Genomic DNA, 20,788 nt, shown 5'->3' with positions numbered 1-20,788 from the left:
CATGCCCAGCAAATGTAACACACTGTAAAATCACTCTCTCTATTTTCTCCATCACACAAAACGAGTAGGAAAGAGGGGTAGAAAGAAAACAATGACAGAGAGGGGCAGGAGAGCAAGAGGGGAAAACCAAGATTGGATTGAAGAGAGAGAGAGAGAGACAAAGTAGTGGGATTGGAGAAAAAGAAATAGTGGAGGGAGAAGAGACATATGGAGAAGAGACAGAGCGGGAAGTGAAAGATGGAATAAGAAGGGAAAAGTGGGGAGGAGAAACGGGGGTGGAAGAGAGAGAAGAAAGAGAGTTTATAAGAATTAAAAAGAAAGCCAGGCAACGCCGGACATTATATCTAGTGTGTATAAATACAGTGTATATATTATGTGCAGTATGTTTTTAAATGTCAGTCCTTTTGTGGATATTGTTTTTGCTGTAATGTTGTGTTTTTGGAAGAGTATAATAGCCGAATCCATTCTAAGCATACTGAAGGCGGATACACACACACATGCAAGATCAACACTAAGGGGTCTATGTATTAAGCCTTAAAGAGAGATAAAGTGGATGGAGATAAAGTACCAGTCAATCTGCTCCTGTCATTTTACAGGCTGTGTTTGAAAATGACAGGAGCTGATTGGTTGGTACCTTATCTTCATTCACTTTAACTCTCTCCAGTGCTTAGTACTGTGCAATGTGATTTGCAGTGAATGATAGTCACTGATGCTGCTGTGTGCTGGTGCTGCCCGTGGCTGAGGGCATGGGGGAGACTGGGATCTCCTCTCTCTATTCCGCTCCAGCGCCTGCAAGTTGAAGTGGCAGCAACCGGTAGTTCCGCTGTGTGAGTCTGACAGGTCAGGTCAAACTTTTGTAGGGCGGCATGGGCAATGCATATGTGTTTTATTTTTTTTCCTGTGAGGGTCATTGCGTTTGATTTGTTTTTCATGTAGGGGACAGTGGGGCAGATGTATGAAGCTCTGGAAAGTGATAAAGTGGAAAGTGATAAATGTCCAACCACTCAGCTCCTAACTGCCATGTTACAGGCTGTGTTTGAAAAATGACAGTTGGGAGCTGATTGGTTGGTCATTTATCACTCTCCACATTATTACTTCCCAGAGCTTCATACATCTGCCCCAATGTGTTTTATTCTTTTCCTGTGAGGGCTATTGTGTTTTAAGTGCAACCTCTAGTCAGGGTTAACAACACCAGGGCCACTTGCTTGTGTTGCCTCCCAGGCTGAAAGTTGCCAGCCAGCCCCTGCAAACAATTCACATGCTCACACTCCAAGGACTTAGGACCTCATTCAGAGTCGGTCGAAGCGGCCGCACGGTCGTACGGGAAAAGGGGCCAGATATTCAAATGATTCCCTCACAAGTTGCGTCCCTAAGTTCGGATCGGTAGCTGGCCGACCAAGGGGAGGAATCGGTCGGAATTCGAAAAAATACGCCCCCTTCTCGTACGCATTGCACATCATCTCCGGGCATATAAGGATTAATCGAGACCATCGGGAACCATCGAAAACGGTCGTAGAGCTTAAGGTTGACCATACCCTCTCTTAAGCTCTACGATCATGTCAGTGTAAAAACCTCCCATGTCACATGTGCCATGACACTACTTTGTTAATTATGCACTCCCATAAACTGTATGCACTCCCATAAAACACTGTTCGCATAATTAGGCACGGCTGCGTTCGGATCTCCACTCCCCCGTTTTCAAGCACCTTCCCCTGTTACTACCCACAAACGCCTCATTCTGTCACTCAAACTACCGACCTGGCTGTGTTCAAGGAGAGAGAAATATCTGATCGTAGCGGCTAGTTTGCGCACACGCATTGCGAACTTTACGCATGCGCAGTATAGTGAACATAGTGAACCGTGCGGCTGCAACGACCGACTCTGAATGAGGTCCATAATCTCACCACCAATGTTGATGCCCAGCAATGTTTATCACAAACAAGCTGCGGTGGGAGAATAGACTCTATGTATTACACTCCCCGGATGTTGACAAATTGTCCACGCCTGAATACAATGTAGCAGTGGTCCTGGAAGAAACACATCCACGGCCTAATGTAATGTGGAGGGAGACTCAGCTCATGCTGTGAGTAAACATGCACAGTTCAGCGTCCAAGGTATCTCACCAATCACAAGTTAAATGTACAGCAGCTGGTATTAATGTCCAAAACAGATCTTAATGCATTTCTATGTTATGTATATCCAACTGTTTCACACCTTCTGATGAAACCATAGGTTACCTTGTATTTGTTTTTTAGTCTATTAATAAAAGTCCATTTGTAGATAAAAATCCATATATAAAATAATTTAAGCATAAAACAAAAGAGAAGGGGATAAGTTTAAAATCAGTCTCTTATCAAACCTCCGGTTGCTCAGTACAAGCGCACCGCTAAACATCAGGTTGGTGATCCAGCACCAAATCAAAATATTTATGGTCAATGTAAAAATATGAACAAACAGAAGTGTAAACCTGTCCACCACCATATAACTGTACCTAAGGATGACAGGTAAGCACAATTTACTTCACTTTACTACATTTTTTTCTGAATTTCTCAGTAACAAACTTAAACTTAGGGGTGCCATGAAAACAATGCTGATACTCTAGGGCGCCATGATTCAAAAAAGTTTGGGAACCGCTGCAATAGCAGATCCACAAGGGGTCTCAATATTCACTTCAGTAGTGTTATAATGCTGGGTGTCACCATGTATGCAAGTTACATCAACAGTTTTTCGGTGGAACTTTGGAGGAGTTTACTAACCCAGCTTTCACCAGAGTAACCAAACTTTCCGAATCTAAATATGCCTCTATCTATTTGCCTTCCATAGAAATGACACATATTTGTTTTTCTGGCTCAGATGGAGTTACAGCAGTACAGGCTAACCTGGAAAAGAAAGACAATCTATGACATTCAAAGGCAGCATCACTTTGCATGGGTTCTTGAACATCTGGATAATTAGTAATAACTTGTCCAAATATACCACATCTAAAACATTTTAACACATGATTGTCAAGTCTTTTGTGTGGCAAGGAACTTCCTGTTCTCGTCGGCCCATCTCCAGGCCCAGTACCTACAGTCTCTGCATTTTTCCATTCTCTTAACCACCCAGCACCCTTCTCCCAAGGAACAGTCTTACCAGGTTTTACTGAAGTGCACTGTCGAGGATCTAGGGCAGTGATTGTCAACCTTTTTCAACTCAAGGCACCTACACAATATTTTAAAATTGCCGAGGCACACCATCCTTTTTTTTTTTACCAAATATAATATTTAATAACAAATATCAATATGTATTTACTATGCCACATTGCTCCCCACAGAAAACACATATGCCACATTGCTCCCCACAGAAAACACATATGCCACATTGCTCCCCACAGAAAAAACAAACAAACACATTGCTCCCCACCAAACATATGATGACAATTGGTCAACCTAAAACTCATACACTGCAGAGCTGTCAGCAGTGTGCGAGCATGCGTGTGGTCGTCCAGGCAGACAGGCAAGCGGCCGGTAGAGAGAGACCGCGGGCTGGTTGGCTGGCAAAGTTAGCAGAGGGAGGATGGCAGCCAACGCGACTTGCACAACCTGTGATGTCACGCCGCCGCATCTGGGCAAGTCACGGTCCGGGTGCGCCTGAGTCTCCCAGAGGAGCCCAGCAGCAGCCTGGGCCGCTGTACTATAAAATGTACCCGGTGGCTCTGACCGTCGTGGCACACTAAAACCGCTGATCTAGGGGGTGCTGCGGTTCAGTCAGTAGTTCCTCTGCTGCTCTCCTCTATCTCTACCAACTGGTCAGCTGTCTTAGGGTCCTCATGGCTCACCCACTTGCGCAAGTCCATGGGCAGAAACCTCAAATAATGATCCATAGCAACTCTTTCAACCATCTGTGGACCGGTTAATGTTTCTGGCTGTACCCATTTGTTGGTCAGGTGGATGAGGTCGTGCATTTGTGAGTGGGGAGGCTTGTCCATGGAGCACACCCAGTGGTGCACTCGTTGCACTCGAACTGACAGTGTAACTCCCAGGTGAGTCAAGATTTCAGTTTTTAGCTTTTCATAATTCAGAGCATCTGCAGTGCTTAAATTGATATAAGCTTTTTGGGGTTCTCCTGAAAGGAAATGTTACAAACAGGCCGGCCCATTGTTCATTAGGCCAACTTTTACGCTCAGCGGTTCTCTCAAATGTGGTCAGATACTATGGCTGATGAAGTGGAGTCGTAATTTTTTTGAAGAAAGTAACTAGCTTGTATACAGCTGGAGCTGGTTGGGATATCCGAGGATGAATTTCCAGACTAGGCTGCGAGATGCTGCACCACCTCTTTTAAGGCCTCATGGTCTAGGTGCTGTTGCCGCTGTTTTTCCTCAACATCCATTTGCTATGGCCTGGTGACCTCCTGCTGAACCCAGATGGCTTCCTGGTATACTGATGTAGCCTGTTGCAAGGCCTTAATTGCTGTATGTCTTCCATGTTATCAAGTTTTGCAGGTAACTTTGTAGCCGCTTTTACCCAGGACATGCATCAGCACTATTTTCCAAAAAGGAGCATTTGGCCCTTTAACAGTAAAAATTTCTTTGACTGTGCAGACAAAACACCACTTGGACTTGCCTTTGTGTGTGAGGCACTGCAATTCCCAGCATGTGTCACACTGTATAAAGTCTCTGCAGAGTATCGCTCCTGCGACTTTACTCTGGGCAGTATCTGTAGCTAGCTGATTTCCAGGCAAACACAGGTCTGCTTTCTGCAGGTTTCTCCTCTCACTATGCGCAGATCAGATGCCTGCATTCTCCACCAAGTTGAAACAGTGTTAGGGGAACAGGTGCCATCTCCTTGGGTAGATGGTAGTGCACAGCAGCCGAGAGATTACACAAGTCTATGGTTTATGGTACAACTGACCTCAGCCACTTTTATTAAACATCAAAATAAATACCTTGCCTGCCCGGCACTATCTATACATAAGTCGTTCCTGATTAACACTATAAAAACATAAGGCTTTTAAACAAGTCAAGCTCATTTGTATCCAGTAGCAGGTTTTCTTTCATAGATACTATGCAGTCCCTTTCCCCAGGCAGTGAGAGACATAATGACTACGCTGACAGCATTTATCACCCTCATGCAGGTGAAATCACTAATTAGCCTTCTCTAGGGCTAAAGGTTCTAAGATCCGAACTGGGCCTAATGGATGGAGCCCACCCTCAATCTCCATCCATAACCACAGGAACCCTTAAGCAGCTTTTACCAAAGCCCAAAAGCTCTCAGCAGAACAAACACAAATATCTTCCTGGGGTTTTAAAACATGTAGGTCAGAAACCTACAACAAATATACCTGCCCTCAAACACTATTCCAGTGTTCTTGTCACAATACTCACTGGGACTTATAAAGAAGCAGATGACCCATACGTGATTTCAGATCCATAGCATGTCATAGGTATAAGTCAGTATAATGGGAACAGTTGAAACAAAGCTGCTAATACAACAAAAAGCTAAATATCTGCACTGCTTCGTGTATTGCTGTAACTATTTTATAAAATATATACTTCTATTGGTGCATACACGCGGTCAGATTTAGCAGGACGATATAAACGATAATGATATAATTTATCGTTAGATCATTTATATCGTCCATTTTTTAGCCCCTACCAAACTCCAAACGACGGACAATGCGCGGACACGGATGGTCGATAACGATAATGACCATCGCCCATGCGTGCAGTCCAACCAGGTCGGTATCAACCAGGTTACTATAGGGACCCGCGATCGTTGATCGCGGGCCGTTTAGGGGTCAGTGCTGTGCTGGATGTTCGATAATGATCATCCAACACATGCAGGACGATCAGTCAATGATATCTTTATCTGACCGTGTATATGCACCATATGCCCTTACCACTGACTGAATTGTTTGATTTCATTATTGCTTACACTGTGATGTAATTGTGTGAAGTGTGTAGCACTATAAAAACAGACAGAAAATGCATTTACTGAAAATCAAGATTTTTTTATTCCACCTCTCCTGTAGATGTGCGACAAGACTCGCCTAAAGACACTCCACGTGTACTACAGCCTTGGTTACTGGGTCTCACTGCCGTGGTTGTGTTCCTCTTTATTGTGTTCATCTTGATGATTGTTAACAGAATGTGGTGCAAGCAAGATAAGTATGTTTATAGCTTTCATCAGGGTAACCTGTGGGAAACCCCCAGTGTTCTAATTTTCATGTAATTCTACTGGTTTACACCTAAAAGACTGTTAGGTTTATTTACTAGGCAGTATGTACAGTAGTGCAAACACAGCTGGCACATTTGTATCTTGGTAACATGATTGGATAAATTGCATGCGTCTTGGGTTGGAGAATATGGTGGCAGCTTGCTGTTAATAGACTGAATTTCTGACATGACAATGTTTAATAACAATGTAGCATGTTTTGCTGCCCTCATTTACTGTGCAGGTATAATTACCTTCAGGGCTGATTCAGAGCCACTCGTAAGTGGCCGCTCGTTCGCTATGAGCGATGTTCGCACAACTGCGCAATGCCTATGGGTCGTAGTGCGCTTACGCCAACAAGTCATTACGGCCGGAAATCGTGCGCTCGCAAAATAGCGAGGGGCTGCTAATTTGATTGACAGAATGTACCGTTTGTGGGTGGTGACAGGGGAAGGTGCTTGAAAACGGGGGTAAAAAGGGCATTTAATGGGAGTGCATAATTAGTAAAGGAGCGTCATCGACCACTTTCACTTGGTCGTCTTTTAGCCTGAACTGCTCGCAGTGATAGCGGTAGGATAAACCTACCACAAGCACTGCGAGCAGTTCAAATGCCTTTCGATGTACCCGATTAATCAAATAAAATACCGGAGATGACATGTGATGCGAACGGAAAAGGGGCGTCTTTACAAAATAGCAAGCGCATTTTTCGTTCGCTCGCTCAGACATAGAGGCGTCAACAAACCGCAATGAGGGCCTGATTCAGACCCACTCATGAGCGCAGGACGCTCGCAAGCGCGTCGATGGTGCCCTACTGCGCATGATGGAGGGAGCTCCATCGTGCGCATGCGCGAGACCCAGCTAGCGACGGGGTAGCCGTCGCTCCAGGTCTTGCACCAAAGGGGGCGTGCTGTCGATGTTGATTGACAGCATGCCCCCTTTGGTGGGCGTGTCGGGGGCGTTGCTGCCAGACGGAGGCGTTCCCATGGGAACGCTTACCGTCTGAAGCCGGCCCCACTGACATCAGTAGTGATGTCAGTGGGAGTGATTTTGGCTCTGATAGAGCCAAAATCACTCCAGGGCTTGCGGCAGCGAGACCCTACCGCAGGGTCTCCGTCGCAAGCCCGATGGTCGCGATGGTCTTGACCATCGCGAAAATCATCATGGACGCTCGCTATAGCTGTGGGTGGTCACCCACAGCTATGCGAGCGTCCAAGAGGCCACTCCTTTTTCATGTAGGAGGGCCCTGATTCAGAGCGAGCACTCTGGTCAGAGCATCCGGCTCTGAATCAGGCCCTGAGCGAGCACTCAATTTAAATAGTCGGCCCCTTTTTGGAACGACCGTCCGCAAATAGCGTCCGGCTCTGAATCAGGCCCTGAATGTACTAACAGTAAAATGCTGTCAAACTTCCAAAAACTATAGTTTTCTGAGGCTTTCCGCAATCTGCATATTCGTAATTATTCATGCATACAGCGTTAATAAACACTGCTATGCATGCAGTAAGTGTCAGGATGCATCCCACCTTCAGAGAGATACCATATTGATACAACTTCCATTATACCTCTTTTACACTGGCCAAATAACACGCGTTATTGCTGTGGTAACCCGGGTCATGGCTCAGTGTAAAAGAGTCTCCGAAAAATAACCTCGGTCCAGAAGACCTGGCAATCCAACCAGAGTAGTGAGCAGGGTTGGACCCGGGTTATGGGGCAGTGTAAACAGGTGACCTGGGTCATCCAACCCAGGTCCCATTTACAGCATAGAAACAGCCAGCTCACCGGCTCTTGGAAATGATGTCACCTCCAAGCGCTGGCAGAAATGTTAACACTCCACCTGTGTGCCGTGTAAACGGCCCGACCCGGGAATAAGGTCAGAGCCAAAATGTGAACGGGTTCAGTCCCAGGTTGGAACCGTGTTCCAAATCCCAGGTCAGATCCGGGACTTTGGTGTAAAAGGATCATTAGGCTGAACTGTAGGCTGTATATTGAGATTTTTATTTTTTAAGTCTTCCATTCTCCCATTACAGTTATGGTTGTAGCCAGGAAGGATACCATTTCAATATTGAACCCATTTAACAAAGCACTCTCTCCAGTGAGAGCTTATATTAAGTCTGCATATAATCTCAAATATCTACAGATATTTCAACAATGATGAGTTTTTCCAAAATCTGTTTGCCACTCTCACTCTATTGGTCTCCACTGTTTTAAACCAGAGGACAACTATATTGTGAGGGTAGCCAGCCTGCATGTGTGTTTAGGTCCTTCAGAAGCTTCTGGCTTGTAAGCCCAGGCATGAGAAGTGGAGGGATATTTAGTGCTACACAGATTGATGACAGACCGTCTGGTACTATCTCCTTTATTTTTAATTGGTTTGATGAGTACCTGGAAGACCCCTGTGTGTTTTGAGGCTTTTATTTATATTATATGTTACCCAGGAACTTCCTACCCATGTTTAGGCTAGGAAATAGACACAAACACTGTTTCCCCAGTCTTGATAGCCAAAGGCTGAAGATTACAAATACAGCTATACTCTAACAATGGGCTATTACAATAAGCAGGTTCATCAGGGAGCACTTTGGAGTTCTGGATTAATCATTCATATCACACGTCCTCACTTCTGCCCCCAAAAGGCCCAAGTAGTTTGAATCCACTTCTGAAATCTGAAAGTATAGATAGTAATAGCCACTGGATATCAATTAATACATAAAATTATTTCTGCTGAGATTGATCCACATATGAATCAGTGACCTTCTGTTTGTTTTTGAGGGTCAAAAGGGATTTATGGTGCGTACACACGTAGCGATCTGTCAGCAATACGATATCGCTGACAGATTGTTATGCACTCTCCCTGGTATGCTGGATGATCGATACTGATCATCCAGCACACCACCAATTTACCGACGACTATAGTGATCAGTGATCGTCGATCGCGGGTTCCTATAGTAACTTGCTCAGAATTTAGCAAATTGACCGGCGTGCACGGCCGTTGGACTATATCGCTATTGTCTATATGTGGCCGTGCATCGCTGGTCGTAGGTACATTGGTAGGGACCATTTAAAAGAATGATTTGAAAGATAATGGTAACGATAACGATATCGTTCAAATCACCCTTTTAAATCGCTACGTGTGTATGCACCTATAGACTCACACTGCAAATTTCTAGTGGCTAAAATGAAACCCACACAGATGTTGCTTATACTACATTGTTTACAGGCTTGTATATATGTCTTATCAATGAGTATACCACCGCTCATAAAATAGCAGAGCAAAAACTAAATTAAACATATATTTATAAAAATAATCATACCTCATAGTGGTTTTAAGAGATATTATTTTATGAACCTTGGACCTTATTCAGGTTGGATCACACGACTACTTTCGCACGCAGCTGCTATCTGCAAAAATATGCTAATGAATGCAATCGCACAGCAACCGCAGCACTATACCAAGACGCTCATCACCGTATAAAGCCGCCCACTTCCCATGACATGCATCCACAAGTCAGCAAAAACATCGGAACCATTTGCACAGTTGTGGTTGACCTTACCCTACCTCACAAACTGCTAAACTTCCTGTCGCCATCTAGACCTCTGCCAGCGTATACAATTGCAGGTGCTTAATTATGCAGGCCCCTGTAACGGCATTCAAACACACAGGTACGCCTGCATTCCGCCGACCATGCCCCCTCTCCACCCCCAAACGATCACTTCATGTCAATCACTATGCGATTGGCCTGCATGCTCACTGTGATCGCTTCCTTACCGCAGCGGCCGGTTTGCGAACGAGAACTGCGATGCATACTTATGCACAGAGCACAAACATCGACCAGCTGTGTATGAACGAGGCAGTGCGATCCAACCTGAATAAGGCCCCTTGTCCACTTCAATCTTTTTTATGTTTTCCAGGGAAGATCATGATGAAGAAGAAAATACAAGAGAAAGGTAGTGCAATACCTGTATATATAGAATATCACTATCTTTATGAAATGCTACCTGTAATATTGTGACATTTCAAAATTGGAAGTTTATTAACAACTAAATGATTTGTCTGTCCTGATTATTAGATTATATACTTCTGATTAATATAAGAAAATAAGTAATAACTGAAGGAAGTTTGCACACAGGTTTAAAAGGCATATTTGATTTGCATTATGCGATGGGCATTGTTTTTATAAGATTAATATGATACAGATATTTTAACCTATTGGTGGGTGTATATATATATATATATATATATATATATATATATAATTGTGACACAGTTAGGTTAGGGGGTCCCTCTCCTGGGTAGAGGACTCCTTCCTTACACACACACACAGCAGCAGGGAAGCAGCACACCAGTCTGGATGCAAGTACAAGCTGGTCGGCGCCAGTCTTTATTGTACAATGACAGAAATATAAAGAAAACATAAATATAAATCCTAGCCCTGTCGGGGCACTAACTTCACAGGTAGTTCCCTCACTACCAGAACCTGGCAGGGCCTAATGCCCTCACCAGCAACAAAAGCACAGCACAACACTTACAGTTAGGTTTTTCCAGTGTCTCTGAGCAAACTCCCTGTCTGCTCTCCCAGGTGAGACAATCAGCCCTCAACACACTAGGCTTATATTGGCCACCCTCAGGTGGGAACCCAATCAAGCCTGTTACCAGGCTGCGAGAACCAAAACCTGGAGTGGCCGTGGGTGGAGCCCTCCCTCTCCTCTCACCCACAACCCCCAGGTCCCAAGCCAGCTTTTCAAAAAGCCGAGACTCAAGCCTGCTACACTGCAGACTTTCTCCTGGGGATTTTAAACACATAGGACAGGAATCTGGGATAAATGTCCCTGCCACAGACCACTTTACCAGTGATCCTATCACATTATATATATATTTATATACACCATGCTTGCAGACTTACAAATTCACCTCCCTGGGAGGAGCCTGGGGAGGAAAAGCAGGTGGGCGGAGTTAGGGGCAGGGCTCATTTATGTGATTCTCATAGAATCATGTCATTAGACCCCACCCCCAATACACGGACCCGCTGATCCCCGGTAATATTCTCCCCAGTCTGCCCTCGTCACTAGGCAGTGGGCAGAATGCGGAAGAAGTGCCTACTGACCGTTATGTTGGTCGATTTTATTGTTGGTTTTTGACAATTCTGATGAAAATGGACACCAAAACCGACCAAAAATAGACTACACATAGATTAACACTTCCTGCTGGTTTTCTATAGGGTAAAGCTTAGTGAGTGTTACTGCGATTTAGTCTTGTCATTTTCTGTGTAGTCTTGTCTGACTTTAAAGTTTGTGTTATTTTTTGTCTGGTATAATTCTTATTTTCAGTCTTGTGAGAGTTTATTTGTGTGTGCCTGAGGTGTGCTTGTGAGGAGTATAGTGTTCGGGGGGTTCAATTGGGAGCAAGGTTTTCTCCAGATACCTGCAGTATTCAATTAAAAAAAATGTGTGGTGTGAGAAAAAAAAAACTAAAATAAAAAATGACTTTCCTCTCCAGTGGTCTCCACGGCTCCCGGTCATCTCCCCTCCATGTTTGCAATGGGGAGGAGGCTGCAGGGAGTTGAAAGATCTGGTATGATTCTTCTGTGGTTAATCACCAGCCATAACTCATTTATGGTATGTCAGATCCCTTGTGATGCAGAGTATACTCTGGAGAGAAAATCAACACGCAACCACCAGCTTAGTGTTCTAAGATTCCTCTGAGTATAATTACGTGTCATACAATAATATAAAGCACAGTGTTCTCACATTGGAACATAGCAGGTGTTTCTCAGCATATTTCAATATAATCATCCATTGTTAGTATTCATTACATTATTATGTAGACACAAAGGAGTGAACGTTATGGTGGGTACACACTATACAGATAAATCTGTAGATGATGGTTGTTCGTACACACTGAACAACCATCATCTGTCTGCCTGCAGGTCCCGGTGGCCAGGGGGCATGTCGGGGGCGTGTCCTGCCCCCCTCCTTGCGGCTGCCGCTGTATGTGTATGGGCGGTCTGCTGACCGCCCGTACACACCTGCCGATGGAAGAATATGTCTGCAGACATGTCTGTCCATCAGCTGTGCAGCACAGCCAATGCGATATGTCAGTGAACGCTGATGTTCACCGACATATCGCGGGTACACACTGCCCGACGGGCAGCAGATACATTGGCCGATCAATTTGCCCTTCTGCTCCACGGGAGGTTTCTGTCCTCCCTGAGCTCGCCTCTATCAGTGTGTAACCAGTTTAAGGAAGTCAAGGGAGTGAGCATGGGAATAGACATACAATGTTATCTCCAATACATTCCAATCTTCCCTAAACTAGGAAGGTCACCAAAAACTGACTACAGCTGAATTCAGATTTAACACTTATGAATAACTCTTCTTAAAAACACACCATCCTGTTACAGAATGGAGTCTAGGAGTCTCATACAGACCCTGTCGCAAGCGCTCGCAACCGGGTCGATTGTTAGCTCTGCGCATGCACAGCGGCCGCACTGCGCGTGCGCAAGCCCCGGAGTGAGAGAGAAACTCTCTCGCTCCGGAGCTCACTACCGAAGGTGCAGCTGTCGATGTTCATCGACAGCTCGCCCCGTTTGGTAGGCGGGCCGGGGGGGGGGGGTGGCTGAACAAACGGAGGCGTTCCTTTCGGTAACACACAGCTTAGCTTGCGACCAGGTGGCCGCACTTCAAGATGCAAGCGGCCGCCCTCATTCAGAGCGACCGCTTGCATCTAACGACCGGGTCTGAATGAGTATATGTGGATAGCTTAATATCAGATTTCTCAGGGTTGAGGGGGCTGCTGGGACGCCAGGGGGCTGCTGGGAGAGAAGGTGGCTGCTGGAAGATGTAGTTCTCCCTGCTGTCTGCTAATTACGTAATTAGTCATTAGGAGGGGTGCCGCCAGGGTCCCAGAACATTTTCCAACCATTTTTCCTAAAAATATGGATTTTAGTAAAAATTATGACCACACAGTACAAATCTCCCACTACACATTATGCCCCACAGTACAAAAGTACAAAGCCCATACCTCCTTACACATTATGCCACACAGTGCAAAAGTACAAAGCCCACACCCCCTTACACATGTAGTTGTGCCCACACCCCTTTATAGCACCCCCTGTAGTTGTGCCCATATGCAGTGCCCCTGTTGTTGTGCTCATATGCAGTGCCCCTGTAGTTGTTCCCATATACTTAGCCCCTGCCATTGTGCCCATATGCAGTGCCCCTGTCTTTGTTCCAATATGCAGTGCCCCTGTAGTTGTTCCCATATGCAGTGCTCCTGTCGTTGTGCCCATATGCAGTGCCCCTGTAGTTGTTCCCATATGCAGTGCCCCCTGTAGTTGAGTCCATGTGCAGTGCCCCCTGTAGTTGTGGCCAATTATGCAGTGCCCCCTATATTTGTGCCCCTTTAAGTAGTGCCCCTTATGCAGCGCCTCCCCAGTGCTTACCTGACCCCAGTACTTACCTGACAATGCTGGGCATCGCTGACTCCACGCGATCATCATCTAACTTGATGACCCAGCAGGTGCGGCCGCGCAGGCTCCACACAATGCAGGTGATGTCATGATGTCACCCGCATACTGTATCACTGGGAACGCCACTGCATCACTGGGAATGCCAGATACCAGATCAAACGTGGTAAAAAAAAACATTAAGAAGCATTGGCCGATATTGTCTACAGACTTGAAAACTGTGTGTGAAGCCCCAGCGTTAATGGCTTACAGAAGAAGACCAAACCTCAAACAGATGTTATTAAGACCTATGGCGAGACCGACACCTGATAATTCACAAATGTGGTTACAAATGTAACAGGGTGCATCACTTGTGGAGCTATGCAGACGGGCTCCCATTTTCTGCACCCTTTGACAGGTCGTAAATTGTGGATCAAGGACCTGATTCAGACCCGCTCGCGAACGCTATGCGCTTGCAAGCGGGTCGATGGCGGCCCAGTGCGCATGCGCACGATGGAGCCAGCTCCATTGTGCGCATGCGTGAGACCCGGATAGCGACGGGCAAACCGTCGTTCTGGGTCTCGTACCAAAGGGGGCGTGCTGTCGATGTTGAGTGACAGCACACCCCTTTTGGTGGGCGGGCCGGGGGTGTGGCTGCCCAGACGGAGGCGTTCCCATGGGAACGCCTACCATCTGGGGCCGGCCCCACTGACATCACAAGTGATGTCAGTGGGAGTGTTTTCGGCTCTGTTAGAGCCGAAAGCACTCTAGGGCTTGCGTCAACGAGGGTCTCGTCGCAAGCCCAATGGTCGCGATGGTCTTGACCATCGCGACCATCTTCCTGGCCACTCACTATAGCTGTGGGTGGTCACCCACAGCTATGCGAGCGGCCAGGAGGCCGCTCTAAAAAAACAGAAGGCCGGTCCTGATTCAGAGTGAGCGCTCTGTCAGAGCATCCAGCTCTGAATCAGGCCCCAAATACAAACTGTTATGTACAATGGATCATGTAATATATCTACTCACCTGCCCGTGTGGCCTAGGCTATGTGGGAATGGCCACTAGAAGCTTCCAAGAAAGGATGGCAAACCACAGGCTGTCGATTCACCAAGCCCTTAACACGGGTATGTCAGACAAGCCTGTGGCTATGCATTTATTTAAATTTTATCATCAGGTTGCTACATTAAAATGTCAACTCATTGATTGGGTGCCTCCCCCGATTCGTGGTAGGGACAGGGCATTACAGCTGCGAAGACTGGAGAGCTGGAACTATGACCCCTAGAGGTCTTAATTAATCTAATCCTATGAACATATTCCTAAAATAAATGACACTGGTATATGGATATTGTTTATTATATAGGATGGGTCATCATGTTAAACTAATTATTTACTACTGTAACTATGTGTTTAATGATTGTGTTGTTTTGTATATGTTTATTTTGCCCTCATTTATGCCCTTGTTTACTACAGATCCAACTATATCTGGATCTGAAGAAGTACTATAGTCGTGACCTATAAAGATATTGTCATAATGCCCTATAATAATTGACACAAGAGATGTACGTCTTCTGATAAACTAGATGGTTTTTATGTGCAGTATGATGGACAAATTCTATGTGTCCATGTATGTGAATTATGCTAACGATGGGCGAAAATATGAAACATGTTGTGATAGATATTGGTACATGGCTAATAGACCTGAACATGAAGTTGTGCTCTTTGACATGTGTACGAAGTGTTGTCTAGATCCATATACTATTGAGTTTAGTAGAAGTGCTTGTAATAGTGTGTCTAATATGTTGCTGTTAGTAAAACAATGTATCCTAGGACCAGAATGTTTTGACAGACAATAACAGTCAACACGTAAAGACAGACACTGATGTTTATAGCCCTTTTGTGAATATTTAAGTGGTCTGGACTTGAAAAAGTCGATAGTGACGAAACGCATTGGTGACCATTAGCCTATTGGAACCCACCCCCCCCCCGATGTCATCTCCAGGCGGACGCGATTTCCATCCACGAGCGGCACTCAGACGGAGAGCGCTCAAACATTCTGGCGGCTACTGAAGCGGGACTTCCAGGCGCACTGACCATGAGTCGAGTGACAGCTAGACGGGGCAATCGCACAACCCCCGGACTCGGCTTACATCTGGTACACAAGTGGAGCACGGAGAACGTCGCCACTAGGGAAAGTTAGGGTAAGCGCCGGCATTTCCCTCTATTTTGCCTATTACTCTGCCAAACTCGGATTGCAGGTTTTGGGGTTACAGTCCAGATAAGTTAAATATTCACAAAAGGCCTATAAACATCAGTGTCTGTCTTTATGTGTTGATGTTATTGTCTGTCAAAACATTCTGGTCCTAGGATACATTGTTTTACTAACAGCAACATATTAGACTCACTATTACAAGTGCTTCTACTAAACTCAATAGTTTACACGTATAGTCAGTTTTACTGAGTGTATTTACAGAAAGCTTCTGAAACACTTTTGGGAGCGCAAGATATCTGTTGAATAGATCCATATACTACTGGAGAGTATTCGGCCCTCCCCTGACAACGGGATGCGTTGATAATAGCCATGCCCCGCCCCGATGACATGGATGTAACCATGGTAACCCGGGCTGACGTTAGACTGATACTAGCGCAGTACTATGGGAGATCCCCCGTCCCTTTGTTACATGACACAGTCATTGTTGCCATGCCCTTTGGTGATGGTGCGGTGGGGAGTGTTTGGCTCCCGGCTCGCACCGATTGGCTACGACACAATGAGGTCTATTTACTAAGCCTTGGATGGAGATAAAATGAATGGAGATACTGTAAGGTACCAGCCAATCAGCTCCTTACTGTCATTTTTCAAACACAGCCTGTGACATGGCAGTTAGGAGCTGAATGGCTGGTACTCTATGAAGTGAAGGTATTCCAGCCAAATAAAGCAAAAATTGTTAATCAAACACCTAGGGGAAAGGGGGTGTCAATTAGGCATGGAGTTTACCATGCAGGGAAAAGCTATGGGTTTCACTCAGCATTTTCCCTGTGCGGTAAACCTAGAGATAATATGCTCTAACCCATTGATTCCAAGCAAAGTGCTTTAATCAATTGGTTTCTCTGCACGTAAAATGCAGAAGTCTGCATTGTAACATACATTTTTCCTCGCAAATCCTGAGACTACAAGGAAAAAAATCTACGCTCTGGGTCTTAGCACGTGGGGTTCACACAGCTATTTGAAACGGCAGCATGTTAAATTAGCTGTGGGGTAAACCCTGCAGCTAATTGAATATCCCCCCATAGGGGTATATTCAGTTACCTGCAAGCGTTGTGCAGGAAAAATTAACGCGTCTATCATAACCAAATGGCTGATTTGTGCAAATCCAAAAAAAAATGTGCAAATTTGTGCTGATTTGTGCAAAAAGTAAAAAAAAAATGATAAAAAAGCTAACTTTTCTGATAAAATATAAATGAATAAAATGTAAAAATTGGAAAAAAAATGATTTTGGGGTAATTTGATGCCACTTCAAAAAAATGTTTGTAAAAACTTAGATTTTTTTTTCTGTTTAAATAACTATTTAAATTAGGGGAGCATAAAAGATGAAAAGGTTAGGGGTAATCTGAGGCCACTTTTTTCCTCCCCAATAATGACATGTAATTATTGGCCCAAGTAAGCTAATTGAAAACCTCCAATTTACTAATTAGTCATTAGAGGGGGAGGAATGTCCCAGAGGTTCTGAACCAAGGGCCTGATTCAGAGCCGGACGCTATTTGCGCTCGCTCGTTCAGAAAAAGGGGACGGCTATTTAAATTGAGCGCTCGCTCTTTGTATGAGCGCCCGCATCCTACGTCATCTCCGCTATTTATTTGATTAATCGAGTACATCGAAAGGCATCTGAACTGCTCGCAGTGCTTGTGGTAGGTTTATCCTACCGCAATCATGCGAACAGTTCAGGCTAAGAAACAACCAAGTGACGTGGCCGATGACGCTGCTTTGTTAATTATGCACACCCTTAAAACGCCCGTTTTGACCGTTTGGCACGCCTGCGTTCGGATCTCCACTAACCGTTTTCAAGCACCTTCCCCTGTTACCACCCACAAACGCCTAATCCTGTCACTCAAATTAGCAGGCACTCGCTATTTTGCGAGCACTCGATTTACGACCGCACTGACTGGTTGGCGCATGCGCATTACAACCCATACGCATGCGCAGATGTGCGAACATCGCTCGGAGCGAACGAGCAGCCGCTTACGAGCAGCTCTGAATCAGGCCCCAAGTCCCGACAATTTACCTTAAAATGGTGATGTCTCCTAATTTAGCAACCGCTGCGAAAAAAAAAACCTGTTCATTCCTATTGAAATGACCGCAGCTGCATTTCTAGCAGCCGACTGAATATGAAAAACCTTGTGTTGTGTGAAAATCTTGCCCCACTGCAAAAATTTAAATATCGCTTGCAATTGTCCATTAGTTCTCCTTGGATTTGACCAAAATATTAGCAACAATGTGTATCAGCTATGTATTATGACATTTGCAGAACACCCCTTGTCCAGTAACTATCTCCTGTCACTACAAAAAAAAATGGAGACAATGCGTAATTGATAGAAAATGGATGGAAAATTGATTTAAGACATAAAAACATTTTCAATGAAAGATTCCATAGAGCTATATCTAGTCTTGAGGTGCTGGCAGGGAATATCTGCGCAGCAATTGAGGTAGAGTACACAAAATCTTGGTTAAACTGATAATTATTCCTACAGTGCCTTCAGATATACACAATGGGCCTGATTCAGAGCCGTTCGCTATTTGCGGTCGTTCGTTCAAAAACAAGGGGTGGCTATTCAAATGATCCGTTCGCAAATTGCAGTCTGTTCACACCTCTAAGCCTGAACGAGCGAGCAAAACATACGCTCGGTTATTTGTTAAAAACGCCCCCTGGCCGCTCGCACCATACGTCATGTCCGCTATTTATTAGATTAATCGAGTACATCGACCAGCGTATGAACTGCTCGCTATTCTTGTGGTTGGTTTTTGCTACCACAATCTTGCGAGCAGTTCTGGCTATAAAATAACCCAGTGACGTGGTCAATGACGCTGCTGTATTAATTATGCACACCCATAAAACGCCCGTTTTGACCTTTAAGCACGCCTGCATTCGGATCTCCACTCCCCATTTTCAAGCACCTTCCCCTGTTACCACCCATATACGCCTCATTCTGTCACTCAAAATAGCAGGCATTCGCTATATTGCGAGCACATGAATTTCGGCCGCACTGACTGGTTCGCGCATGCGTATAACGATCCGTACGCATGCGCAGATGTGCGAACATCGCTCGGAACGAGCGTACTGCCGCTAGCGAGTGGCTCTGAATGAGGGCCAATGTTTCCCATTGTATTAAGAGCTGTCCCTGTTTTTGCCACCTTTTATCTTACTGCTATACGGTGATCAGAGATCTTTTAGTGGAAGTTACAGACTGTCATTGCTACATGGGTAATTGGCAGCAGCTTATTTGAACATTAAAGCTGCATACACACACACAACGATTTTGTTACCAACGATTTTATGAACGATTGTCAGATTTTTTAAAGTGTAAAGAACGATTTTTTTGAACTACAAACGATTTTTGCATATTCCCTTAATGAAAATCGTTGAGTTGATAAGTCTGACTGAACTACAAACGTGAACACGCATGAACGATAATCGTTCATCGTTTGACTCAGAAAGTGAACGATTTTTTCAAACGATTATCGTTAAACTATATCGTTTAACTATAATCATTCAAAAAATCGTTGTGTGTGTATGCAGCTTAAGGAATAGTTATCTATCTCTATATATGAAAACTGTGATACGCATGCAATCTTATCTGAGAATGCATTATGTTTTACGTATCCATTATAATTCATCTCTCTTGTTATTTACATTCTGTAGAGTTAACATTAACATCTATGAAAATGAAGCACTTGATGAAGAAGAAGTGGATTATAACAAAGAAGGAAAGATAGAGAACAAGAAGGCTATGGGGAAGTGGATAGAAAAAGAAAATGAGGAACAGAAAGTCACCGCCATGTGATAAGATCTATAACTCTAGGACTGTTCCTACACTAGGACGTCTATACAGGCCTAGCAGAAATATGCAGAGATACACTAATTCCTCGTGCATAAAGTTTTAGTGCAGCTTTACTTCTATCTTTTACAATCTTTATACTAAAGGTGATCAAAGACTTTGTATGCTAAATAATAAATCATACACAGTTGATTTACACTGTATGTGAGTTTTAGAAAATTATTTGTTACGTTATGAAACAGAAGTGCTGTATTTAAGACCTTGCGTATGAAAGTCCTTACTGTATCATACGGAGATGGCAATGGCATGATAATCATGAAGGAAAGCCACATGTCTTTGATCAGTATTACTGTCAATTGGCCAGAACAACACTAGAATGTAGAACAACACTGCAATTGGCAGGAATGGCAGTCTGTAATGTAGTAAAGACTGTAATACCACTTTTCCACCAAAAACCTGGGTCCAACTTGGGTTTTTGGACATGGTTCCAACTCAGGTCAGACCCCATTTACACTGCACCTTCAATCTGGGTTACTCCCAGGTCAGCCCTGTTCACAATGAACCCAGGTCTCCCCTGCTAAACCTGTGAGGCCATAAAAAGTGGGAGGTGACTGCTCCACAACCACCAATCAGCTCATTTTAGGCATGACCCAGGTTGGGTAACACAGGTCATGCCGTTTACACTGCACCATTACCTGGGTCCATCCTGGGTCCAACCCTGGTAGCTACCCGGGTTGGATTCCCGGGTCACTTGACCCAGGTTATCTTTCAGGGACCCTTTTACACTGAGCTGTGACCCGGGTAGACTCGGCAATAATCCGGGTTTTTGCAGCAGTGTCAAAGGGGTACAAATAAAACAGTATAACCAGCAAAATTCGAATGAACAGAAAAATATACATAGATACAAAATGGCACAACTGGCACTCATGCAGCCAGGCCCAGCGACAGGGTTGGACAAAGGGGACACCCAATCTGGGCCCCGAAGATCAGGAACAGAAAAAACAGTTGTAGGCAGGAATCTTTTTTCCCTGTTACAGTAGCTATCCAGCCGAAACCCCGCCCACTGACACCCTTCCCCCCTCCCAAGTCAAACACTGGGCATATAAAGGTACACTG

The 20,788-nt window shown here is 44.8% G+C and overlaps 1 protein-coding gene across 2 annotated transcripts in view; it reads left to right on the top strand.

Annotated features, from left to right (window-relative positions):
• LOC148501185 (small integral membrane protein 24-like) overlaps positions 1-19,831 on the top strand; it is a 182,241-nt gene extending 162,410 nt beyond the window's left edge. For both annotated transcript variants that reach the window (XM_088450829.1, XM_088450830.1), the window contains exons 2-4: positions 6,010-6,145; positions 10,095-10,130; positions 19,537-19,831. In XM_088450829.1, coding sequence (XP_088306955.1) covers positions 6,010-6,145; positions 10,095-10,130; positions 19,537-19,678 — 314 coding nt within the window. In that variant the 3' untranslated portion in view covers positions 19,679-19,831. The remainder of the gene's footprint in view (positions 1-6,009; positions 6,146-10,094; positions 10,131-19,536) is intronic.
• Positions 19,832-20,788: the final 957 nt, after the last annotated feature.

This window comes from Taudactylus pleione, unplaced genomic scaffold (assembly GCF_031769625.1).
Source record: "Taudactylus pleione unplaced genomic scaffold, aTauple2 ptg000529l, whole genome shotgun sequence".
Classification (NCBI taxonomy): Eukaryota; Metazoa; Chordata; class Amphibia; order Anura; family Myobatrachidae; genus Taudactylus; species Taudactylus pleione.
This window is presented reverse-complemented; position numbering and strand designations above follow the sequence as displayed.